At 35.9% G+C, this 12,282-nt stretch overlaps 1 protein-coding gene across 3 annotated transcripts in view; it reads left to right on the top strand.

The window, feature by feature from the left end:
* Positions 1-10,206, top strand: part of TLR3 (toll like receptor 3) — a 34,195-nt gene extending 23,989 nt beyond the window's left edge. For 2 of the 3 annotated variants that reach the window (XM_056114386.1, XM_056114387.1), the window contains 5 exons: positions 657-782; positions 1,009-1,458; positions 3,647-3,838; positions 7,020-8,872; positions 9,109-10,206. In XM_056114386.1, coding sequence (XP_055970361.1) covers positions 1,018-1,458; positions 3,647-3,838; positions 7,020-8,872; positions 9,109-9,337 — 2,715 coding nt within the window. In that variant the 5' untranslated portion in view covers positions 657-782; positions 1,009-1,017 and the 3' untranslated portion in view covers positions 9,338-10,206. The remainder of the gene's footprint in view (positions 1-656; positions 783-1,008; positions 1,459-3,646; positions 3,839-7,019; positions 8,873-9,108) is intronic. The other variant, XM_056114385.1, reaches the window with a different exon arrangement.
* The last annotated feature ends 2,076 nt before the right edge of the window (positions 10,207-12,282 follow it).

The raw sequence follows: 12,282 nt of genomic DNA on the forward strand, positions 1-12,282 counted from the left end.
GCCACAGAGGCAAGGTGGGATGGGGGGATGTGGGGTGGAAGGGATACTGGGACCCGTGGTGGTGGAAAATGGGCACTGGTGGAGGGATGGGTGCTTGATCATTGTACAATTGAAACCCAAGCACAAAAATTTATAAATCTACAACTGTAGCTCATGGTGTTTCACAAAGAAAGAAAGAGAGAAAGAAAGAAAGAAAGAAAGAAAGAAAGAAAGAAAGAAAGAAGAAAACAAACAAAAAATACAGCAGTATTGGGCCTGAGAGATGAATTAAGGTGCTGGCCTTAACTTGCATCCGATCTGAGTTCAGTATATTCCCTACCAGCGTACCCCAGGACTCTAGCACTACCAGTAGTGATCACTGAGCACAGAGTCAGGAGTAAGCTTTTAGCACCACTAGATGTAACACAAAACACACACACAAAAAAAACAAAAATTACAGGGTGCTTATGTTCTATATCAAAAGTCAGGGATTTTTGCCTAAAGTTGGTGAATAAATTGAATTTTCTGAGTAGTCTTTAAAGTTATAAATGTAACCATAGATTACATTAAAATTTATTTAAAGTTGTGATGAGGAAATGGAAATAGTATAATTATTTTATAATATAACTTATATTTTCATGTAATTATAATTATTTTATATCCTTATTTAACGATAGCAAGAAATTTATTCAAATCAATGAATAAAAATACAAGCTTCTGCTTAACTCTGAGGAGGCAACCAGGAGAATTCAAGACAGAAATTATCAAGACTGTTTACCTTGGACTACTGGAACTAGATAGAGGTAAAGGGTGAAGCGGGAGAGGATATTATACTTGTGGTCTTTCTGTGCTGTTTTAATTCTTTACATTTGACATAATACTTTTATAATGCTTACTTCTATACCATAAAAGTTTAAATGAATGAATCATATTGCTAGAGAGGTTACTTACTTTATAAGGACTATAAGAATGCACGTAAGAGCTTCCATTTTTAATGTCCATTTCTTGCCTTTCTTTTCTATTTTCTAGGATCAAATCATGAGACTGACTTTGTCCTCTATCTGCTTCTTTCTGGGATTGTTGTTCTTCTCGGTCCCATATGCATCCTCTGTCAACAAATGTGTTGTGAGACACGAAGTAGCTGACTGTAGTCATTTGAAGTTGACTCAAATACCCGATGATCTCCCAACAAACATAACTGTGTTGAATCTTACACATAATCAACTCCGAAGACTGCCACCTGACAATTTTACAAGATATAGTCAACTCACTGTCTTGGATGGAGGGTATAACTCCATCTCAAAACTAGATCCAAAGTTGTGCGAAGTGCTTCCTTTGTTGAGGATGTTGAACCTCCAACATAACCAGCTATCTCAACTTTCTGATAAAACCTTTTTCTCCTGCATGAGTTTGGTTGAACTCTATCTCATGTCCAACACAATTCAGAAAATTCAAACCAATCCCTTTAAAAACCTAAAGGTAAGTTTTAAGTGTACATTTCAATATACAAAATGTGGAATGTTATTCACTAAATTTTCAAGACACTGATGCATTGAAACTTTACCTGTCAAGGCAAAGAATAATAAATCTGTTCTACTCACACACAAATATTGCCATTGTGATCAACAGTATTTTAAAAAGAGAACATATTGTCTTTAAGTCATCTTAACATTAATTTTAAAGAGCTCTCGATTTTTAACTACCTCCCATTAGAAATAGAACAGGATGTGGAGTTTATCCCAGTAGAATATTAATATCTTTATGAAGAACAAGACCAATAGGCTCTAAATACTGCTAATTTAGTCCTTAAGAATAATTTCCAGTCCAAATTCTGATTTACTTAATAAATCAATGAATGTTAAGAAGCCCATTGTTCAATGCCTTTTCAATGTCTGTTACCATTTTCTTTTGTGTAGTTTGTTTAAATTTTAAATCTCTGACAACTGCATGCTATTCTTAAACCAAACCTATTTTCAAACTTTATAAAAATTAATCATTCCTTGATCTTAAATATCAAAAATAAGGTATATATTCAAGTGTACTTAGAAACATTTAGAAAATGATTTGCTTGATACTTACTTCTTGTATCTTCTTAGATTCTGATGTAAAATGTCTTCAGACACAAAAGCCCCAAAATATGATTAGAGTGGTAACTTACACATGTTAGTTTTCTTTCAGATACTATAAAAATTTTTTTCTGCCTTAGGAGATACCATATGCAGTTGTTCCCTAAAACACACCAGCTTTTCCTTACCATTACCTTGAGTTGGAAGTTTACATGTTCCAAAGTGGCACTGGATTCTAAAGCATCCCATATCGAGACAAAAGTTCATGTATAACTACAAATCTTCTTAACAAAAATTCTTTTTAGGATTTTACTGGTGGCAAAGTTCTACCCATCCTTCAAGAATTTGTTTTTTGTATGTTTGGATTCCAAAGTTGATCTATGGCACTTTAAGTGCAATAAGCCGCATCTATATTCCTTACATCATTAATAAGTACTTACGATTAGAATCAGAATCAACAGAATCAAAGGCCTTCTTTTAAATCAATGAACTTTAGACAGAGCTGCATCTTGAACTCTCGTGAACGAAACTAGAAAGTAAATAAAAGCTAATATGGACATTGCCGTTTTTACAAGTAGAGATTTATTCGCTTTTATTTTGGTAACAGAAATTCAGGGACTTGGTTTGATTTTTTTTTTATTTGGTTTGGAGGTCACACCCTGTGTTGCTGGGGGGGGAGGGGGGCGAGTCCTGCTCAGTGTGAGAAAACAGGTGGTGCTGGGATCAAACCTGGGCAAAGCATGCTCTGCAGCTCTTTTCTTATTGTCATCATTTATTGCTGTTGTTCAGGAGAGGAATTCCAGAGATTCTCTCCTACATGAGGAGCATGACTCTACCACTGAGCAATATTCCTCGTCTCTAAAATGTGATTGCATTTGTGGTGGAAGGACTCTGGTGAAACTTGACCTGATGGTTAGATGCTCAGGTTAGTGATGAAGTGGTACTCAGGAAGGTGTTGCCAGGGCCTCTGACAAGGGTTATGCATTAAGTCCTTGTGTTTCTGGGGCTGTGGCTGTGCTCCAAACTTAACTATGATTTTCAGAGAGAAACGTTGGGTGGTTTACTTCCCATGGATCACTTTGTATATAGAGAGATTTCGCGCGGCCGCATGAGCGGCCGCACGGTTTTGAGGAAAAGTCCTAGTTCCCGCATACTCGAGCTGTGGTTGTAGCGGCTTCTGGTCACCGGGGTTCCATCTGGGGAAGGCGGGATGCGGTACCTACCCCATCTGGGGCTTCCCGATGATCTCAGCTCTTTTTGGAACCTTTTTTTTTTTTTCCCTTCGGGATCTGTGGATCCCGCCCTCCATGTTGTCCTTCTCTTCGGCTGAATGCTGTAAAATCCACCTCTGACAAGGGAACCCAAACCTTTTGCATGAAAGAATACTTCCATCCTTTAAACTATCCCCTGCTTCCCAAAATTGGTCCTTAACAGAAGTGTGATGTTTTTGATTACAGCAAAAATAATTTATTACTGACTCTTTTTTCACGGAATAAATAAAAAGGTGACATTTTGCTATTGAAATATTCGTAAGTTTATATGCATTTGCAATTCTTTTTATCTTTTTGACAAGTCTCTCACTTACATTTTTTTCCTCACAGAATTTAGTGAAATTAGATCTATCTCGAAATGGCTTGTCATCTACTAAGTTAGGAACTCAGATACAACTAGAAAATCTACAAGAGCTTCGATTGTCAAATAACAAAATTCACTCATTAAGTCATGAAGAGCTTTATTTCCTTGGCAATTCTTCTTTGGAAAAATTAGAACTGTCATCTAATCAAATTAAAGAGGTAAGAAGTAAGGTAAACTTATTAGGAGTTTACATTGAGCTGTGGTAGTCCCATACTGGTAATAGATAAGAATCTATAGATTAAAAGAGAAAGAAATGATGCCTTCTGCCATGTTCCAGAAATCCTTTATCCTTGCTGTTTGTGACCAATGACTATCCTTGCTCAGTAGCTTCAAAAGACTTCAAAAGCATCTTTGTCACAAACATTTTCATTGCAAAACCAATTGACTGGCCATAAGGCAATTTTTCTATAAAAGAGCAGAATTAATTGCTTTCATTAATCTACTGAAGAAACAAGAAACTGCTTGCAAACTAATATTCATTATTTTATATAATAGTACAGCGGTAGGGCGTTCGCCTTACAAGCGGCCAACATGGCCGACCCAAGTTCGATTCCTCCGCCCCTCTCGGAGAGCCCGGCAAGCTACCGAGAGTATTCGATATGCCAAACACAGTAACAACAAAGTCTCCAATGGAGACGTTACTGGGCCCGCTCGAGCAAATCGACGGTCAATGGGAGGGCCTTTACCTTTACCTTTTACCTTTTATAGAATAATAGTCTAAAGTTTGATCATTGAAAAATGCAACAAATGCTACTGTGATTAAATAAAAGATTTGAAAGACAAGCATTACAGTCCACTAAAGAAAATCAGTTATTAGCACAACACTGACATTAATCTATAGCATTAAAAATGTATTTAACTATTTCATATTTTGAACTATTTTTATTTTTAATATCACGTAAAAAGTTGTATTTCATATCTTTGAATGTCCCTCTTTCATTTTAAAAATGTTTACAACAAAATTTATATATGAACAACTAATTATGTACTGAAACTTCTTGCAGTGAGACTACCTAGTACCAGTGATGCTATCTTTTCAGGATAGTTTGATAGCAAGTGGTTGCTGGGACTCTGCTGTCAATATGAAGTGGGTTCAAGATTCCTATCCCATTACACAGCATTCTTCGGCCTTGGAGAACTTAACATCTCTGGGTTTCCAGTCCTCACTTATAAAGCAGAAATATTACCATACATACACACATGTATGCATGTGCGCGCATGTGTACTCACACACACACACACACACACAAACACACACACACACAGAGTATCTGATGAAGTTAAAATAGCACATTGGTTAAAAGCACAGGCAGTGAATTCGGTTATTTGACTCCATTTCTGGGATTTATTTCTTAAAAATTATGAAATCAGGCAAATTATTCCAGTTCTTTCTTCTCCCTAGTCTTAAAAATTGGCATGAGAGAGTCAGAATGATAGCACAGCAGGTAGGGTGTGTGCCTTGCAAGTGGTCAACCCGGGTTCTATCCTCAGCATCCTACCTGGTTGCCAGAGCTCTTCCAGGAGAAATTTCTGAGTGCAGACTAGGACTAACCCCTGAGCATCTCTAGGTGTGACTCAAGAAGAAAACAACAATAAGAATAATAATAAAATTTAAATTGGCATAATAACCTAGAATGACAGCATAGCAGGTAGAGAGCTTGCCTTGCTCAAGTCCAATCAAGGTTGGATTCCCTGCACCCCACAATGTCTCCTGAGCCCACCAGGAGTGGTCTCTAAGTGCAAGAGCCAGGAGCGTGACCTGAGCACCACTGAGAATGGCCCCCAAACCACATATATATTATATATTTATTATATATATAAGCTGTGTGGCAGATAATTTTAGTGCCTGACTTATTTCTAATAGCAATAAATGATACTAAGCATTAGATTATTATAAAGGCCTTTCTATAATAGTCTAAGTGTGACATAAATAACCTTCTCTTTGGATCCATTACTTTGAATTTAACTATTTTCATATATAGCTATGTTTATTTATTTAAGAACTAGAAATAAGAATGTTGTCAATCCAAAATTAAGTCAAATTTATAAAAAGGACATTAATTTTCAGATATAAAAAATGGTTTCTGCACATAATTATCCTGTGATAATTCAATATTTTGTTCAGGTGGTTTATTTCAATTTTTGAACAGTTATTTCTTTGAGAATATTTTTTGCAGAAGTATAAAATGTTTTATAATGAGAAGAAATGAAAAATCACCTGAAAGTCAACAATTCACAGACAATGGTTAGCATTTGAGTATGTTTTATCTCTGGCATTTATCCAAGAAATAAGAAAGAAATAAGAAGCTTAAATTCACAGAGTACAGCTGTATCAGGCACTATGATGTGTTTTTTTAAATATTTCTGCCTATAGTTTTATAACTAACTGATTATTATTATTATCACTGTAAACAAGAGTAAGTTGAGTTGAAGAAAAATCATGGTACTTGTTAAAGATCTCACAGGTGACCAGCAGGTGACAAATTGAGTTTTGAGCAGTTTTTATATCATATTCCAGGAGTTTTACAAGTGCACCAATCATACCATATTATTTACCATAACTTTTAATAACTCACTTTTCATTTTCAATTTCAACTCACTTTATTTAAAGTTAAGTACGTTTTCTTCCACATCTGTCCTTTCTTCCATTAACTCTAATATTGTATAAATGAGACCATAGAAATTTGAGCTTCTTTGCTTCCCTGGTGGATTGAACTGCCAGGTCTAATTCCTGTCCTCTGTGGGATCCTCTGCCCTGCCTTCTGGTCTCTTCTTTCCCTTGTGTGTCCTAAAACAGTTAATGCCTCTAATGAGGAAACAGGAAAAGGACAGAAAAAAGCTAGACACACTACAATGAACCAAGTAGTGGGAAGGATGAAGAGGATGGCTATGCGTCAAGATTACAGAAGGAAAATTGTTCATTCAGTGAATGAAAATAAAACCCATCGATTCCAAGTTGATCATTGAGGATGATGGTCACCAATACAAAAATTGGATCTGCCCCAATGATAACTTTAAAAATAGCTTATTTAAATATGAAGTCCAAGTATTTAGAGAATCCACCTATATTGAGAGTTCACGGAGGCCCCCTGAAAAAAAAAATGTCATCTACTCTGAGACAAGAATGCTAGCTAGAAATGAATCCAAGGTCATAGGAGGTACCGGCTAAAGGAGGAAGTCGACATTACAGGCGCAGAGTAAGAAAGCTACGCATTCACAATGGATTGAAGTCCTAGAACAAGTTATGAATAGGGAAGGGGGATTGGGTCAAACCTTGTGTTAAAGCTTCCTGAGGGCTATTGCATCTTTCATTATTAACTTTTCTCCCTATGTCTTTAGTTCTCTCCAGGGTGTTTTAATGCCATTGGAAATTTATTTGGCCTCTCTCTGAACAATGTCCAACTGGGTCCAAGGCTCACAGAAAAACTTTGTTTGGAATTATCAAACACAAGCATCCAGAATCTCTCATTGAGCAATGTCCAGCTGGACAGCATAAGCAATCTGACATTTCTTGGACTAAACCCAACAAATCTTACCATACTTGATCTTTCTCACAACTCCTTAAATGTGATTGGTAACGATTCTTTCACTTGGCTTCCACATCTAGAGTGTGTCTTCCTGGAATATAACAATATACAACATTTATATTCTCGCTCCTTTTATGGACTTCTTAATGTGAGACACATGAATTTGCGACATGCTTTTACTAAACAAAGTTTTCTCCTTGCTTCACTCCCCGAGATTGATGATTTTTCCTTTCAGTGGCTAAAACGTTTGGAATATCTTGACATGGCAGATAACAACTTCCCAAACACAAAAAGCAGTATGTTCACAGGATTGATAAAGCTGAAATACTTAAATCTAGCCAACTCCTTTGCAAGTTTGCGAATTTTAACAAATGAAACATTTTTATCACTCACTCATTCTCCTTTGCTCCTACTCAACCTAACCAGAAACAAGATCTCCAGAATAGAGAGTGGTGCTTTTTCTTGGTTGAGGCAGCTGAAGATTCTTGACCTTGGACTCAATGAAATTGAACAAAAACTCACAGGCCAGGAGTGGAGAGGTCTGGAAAATATTGTTGAAATATACCTTTCCTATAACAAAGGCTTACAACTGATGGAAAACTCTTTTGCTTTGGTCCCAAGCCTTCAACGATTGATGCTCCGAAGGGTAGCCCTTAAAAATGTGGATAACTCCCCTTCCCCCTTCCACCCTCTTCATAACTTGGTCATTCTGGATTTAAGCAACAACAATATAGCTAACGTAAAGGAAGAACTTTTGGATGGTCTTGAGAAATTGGAAATTTTGAATTTACAACATAACAACTTAGCACGGCTCTGGAAACATGCAAACCCTGGTGGTCCTGTTTATTTTCTAAAGGGTCTTTCTCACCTCCATGTCCTTAACTTAGAGTCTAACGGCTTTGATGAAATTCCTGCAGAGATGTTCAAGGACTTATTTGAATTAAGGACCATCCTCTTAGGGATGAATAATTTAAACACACTTCCACCATCTGTTTTTGATAGCCAGGTGTCTTTAAAATCACTGAGTCTTCAGAAGAATCTCATAACATCAGTTGAGAAGGATGTTTTCGGGCCACCTTTCAAGAATCTGAGCAACTTAGACATGAGCTTCAACCCTTTTGATTGTACTTGTGAAAGTATTTCCTGGTTTGTTAGTTGGATGAATGATACCCATACCAATATCTCTGAACTATCAACTCATTACCTCTGTAACACCCCACCTCCATATCATGGTTTCTCAGTGGAGCTTTTTGACACATCACCTTGTAAAGACAGTGCCCCCTTTGAACTCCTTTTCATGATCAATACTAGTATCTTATTGATTTTTATTTTCATTGTACTATTAATCCATTTTGAAGGCTGGAGAATATCTTTTTATTCGACTGTTTTGGTGCATCGAATTCTGGGTTTCAAAGAAATAGAAAAACAGCCCGAACAGTTTGATTACGCAGCATATATAGTTCATGCTCGAAAAGATCGGGATTGGGTCTGGAAACACTTCTCCTCAATGGAAGAAAAAGATCAAACTCTCAAATTTTGTCTGGAAGAAAGGGACTTTGAGGCAGGTGTCCTTGAACTTGAGGCAATTGTAAATAGCATCAAACGAAGCAGAAAAATTGTTTTTGTTATAACACACCATCTACTAAAGGATCCATTATGCAAAAGGTAAGTGAGCACTGTGATATTTTAAGTGTGTTCTCAGTTTTCAATTGAAAATAGCACTTATAAATAGCACTAATGTTATTACTCACAGTTCTAAATTTTTATATAAAATAAAGAAAAAGCCATAACCTGCTTTTTAGTGATAAATCTAATTCCCAGGAAGATTTTAGATTTTAGGATGTTTGGTTATAATAATTGTTTCTTAATATGTAACTTAATATATACATTTTAAAATTTAGATTCAAGGTACATCATGCAGTTCAACAAGCTATTGAACAAAATCTGGATTCCATCATATTGATCTTTCTTGAGGAGATTCCAGATTATAAACTGAACCATGCACTTTGTTTGAGAAGAGGAATGTTTAAATCATACTGCATCTTGAACTGGCCAGTTCGGAAAGAACAGATAAATGCCTTTCATCATAAATTGCAAGTAGCTCTTGGATCCAGAAATTCAAGACATTAAGTTCATTTAAAGACTAAATTAACGAAGATATCACTTCCCTGTTTTACTTAGAAGAGTTCTTTGACAAGTTTGTTTTTATTTGAAAATGGTGTAAATTTGATTTGTATTTATTTGAATATGATACCATAACTATGGGCTGGAGCAATAGTACAGTGGGTAGGGCATTTGCCTTGCACACGGCTGACCTGGGTTCGATTCCTCCGCCCCTCTCAGAGAGCCCAGAAAGCTACCGAGAGGATCTCGCCCGCGTGGCAAAGCCTGGCAAGCTACCCGTGATGTATTCGATATGCCATACACAGTAACAACAAGTCTCACAATGGAGACGTTACTGGGCCCTCTCGAGCAAATCAATGAACAACGGGAGGACAGTGTTACAGTGCTATCATAACTATATCTTATGGGGTATGTCTCATCTCAAATTTATTACTACTCATTTACTTAGTTTGACCAAAATAGAAATTTCCTCCATTAATAAATTCACAACTGATTACTGAGTTTTTTTTGGGAATTTTAGAGTTAAAAATATATTCCTCATTTAAAGAAAACCTGAAGTTGTGAGGAGTTCGTGATTTAAAAATTTCTCAGAATAAAAGATTATTGTTTTTAATGGGAACAGTGCTACTTCAGTTGTAAATAATAAAACATAGGATCAGTGTGACGGCTCAGTGGGACAGAGTGCATCATTTACACACTGGAGCCCAGGGCTTTTTCTCCAACATCGTATAGTTTCCCCCAAGCGCCATTAGGAGCAGACCTGAGCTCCCAGCTCTTGAAAAGTCAAGAGACTGATTGGGTATCACGCCCTCAAAATGGATGAATATACCATATTCTTAAAACTTAATTACTGCATCTTTCCATTGTAAATGTTTGTGTTTATTTTATGTTTATGCCTAAATGTAAAATCATTTGTAGTTCATTTTGATTATGTTATAAAACAGTTTATTGAATAAATGCTGATATTTGGATTTCTGATATGGGAAGTGTTAGAAGAAATAATTCTTTTACTTAAAAGTATTATGGAAAAACTAGCTTCCTGAGGGTTAATTAGTAGATTGACTTTATGGAAACAAAAAAGTAACTTCCCTGGTCACAGACTCAGGAGATGGCCCTGGCCAAATCATTTGGTCCCACTGGGATTCTTCAACTCCTGATCTTGGAAATTATAATGATAAACAAAATCTGAAATAACCTCATGTAACTAGTGACAATGATAATAGTAATATACTCAATTGGAACATAATATTTTATCGTTATATAATAGTCTGTGTACAAATCAGTTTTTTATTATATATAATTCCATGTGTAAGATAGTTCTAGAGATACTTTACATGTAAATTAGTTCTAGAAAGACTTGTTTTTATTTTACAATGAAAAGAGTTTGCTTATTGCCACACTCAGAATTCTATATGCAAATTGTTAGTTCTAGGATATCTGTTTGACTTATTTCTAGAAAAAGAGTGAATGGGTTTTGAAATTTACATTTCTTACATTAAAAGAGAAGGAAGTTTAAATTGCTATGTTGAATAAATATATATACTTGAAGCTCTTGTTTGCTGTTTTTAAGGGAAAGATAGATTTTGGAAGTTTGAGTTCAATAGTTGAGTATTCTGAGCACTAAGTCAACAGAATCCTAAACAGAGCAACATCCACTTTCTTTCTGATTTTGAAAAAGTCTTTAGTCTCCCCAAAATATGGATTATGACAGACTCATTATCACTTTTACTCTTCACATGTGAGATGCTCATTTTACAAAGTTTTCATCAGCATTTGTTTTCTAACTGATATATTCCTGCTTCTTTGTCTTATAAAATAAAATATTACAAGTCATTTTATTCTTGATGCACTTTTTATTTATCTGTATTCTCAACTTTATTAAATATTTCTAAGTCAATTATTGTGGACACACTCTAATTTGTGGAAATCAGAGCAGAAAGAAAATTTGCTTTCATTCACTGGCCATTTTCTTATGATATCATTGTTCAAAGGGCCACTGTAACATTGCAGCACTGTCCTCCCATTGTTCATTGATTTGATCAAGTGGGCACTAGTAACACCTTCATTGTGGGATCTGTTTTTACTGTTTTCGGCATATCGAATATGCCACGGGGAGCTTGCCAGGCTCTGCCGTGTGGGTGGGATACTCTCGGTAGCTTGCTGGGCTCTCCGAAGGGATGGAGGAACTGAATCTGGGTCGGCTGCATGCAAGGCAAATGCTCTACCCACTATGCTATCACTCCAAAGGGCCACAATTTGAGAAAAAAAATTTTTTTTGTTACTTGATATTTAAGAGTTTAAGTTAAGTAAGGAAGGATCTTGTTTAATAGAATATAAGAGTAAAACTCATAAAGGGTTTTAGGCCTTAGCTTGTGTTTGACCTACCCATAAATCAATGTCCTGAATTTCTACAGGTTATTCTTTATAATTGTTCTCAGAAGAAATCCTTCTCCCTTGGGTCAAGAAAAAGGGAGTACAGAAAAGGATGGTTGTTTGACCTATTTCATATCAAATAATGTTCTCAAGATGCTATCACAGAATTTCCTCACTCAAACTTCCATTTGTCACTTTAAAAACAAAATCTAGCTGAGTCAGTAGCATGGAGCTTAAAACAATCCTAGTTATTTAGATTGTGCCCTAAAAATAAATCACGCATTTTTGAATTCCTTTTAAACTGTTATAAGAAGTAGATGTGATCAACTTGCTAACAAGAAAGTTGTTTTTGATTTGTTTTTAAATGCTAGTTTTTTAACAATGTCTATTTAAATGTCCATCTTAAGTTATTTTTTAAGGACTCAGGGTTGGGGAGTTTGCAAATATAAGGCCCTGAATTCAATCTCTGACACCCCATGGCTCTATAAGAGATGAAAAATAGACTACTGGTGATCTTGACCTCTAAGTGGAAATAAGAAATTATTACAGATCAGCATAAGAGTTCTTTTGGGGGTGTT

This window comes from Sorex fumeus, unplaced genomic scaffold (genome assembly GCF_029834395.1).
Source record: "Sorex fumeus unplaced genomic scaffold, SorFum_2.1 ptg000024l, whole genome shotgun sequence".
In the NCBI taxonomy this organism is placed as follows: Eukaryota; Metazoa; Chordata; class Mammalia; order Eulipotyphla; family Soricidae; genus Sorex; species Sorex fumeus.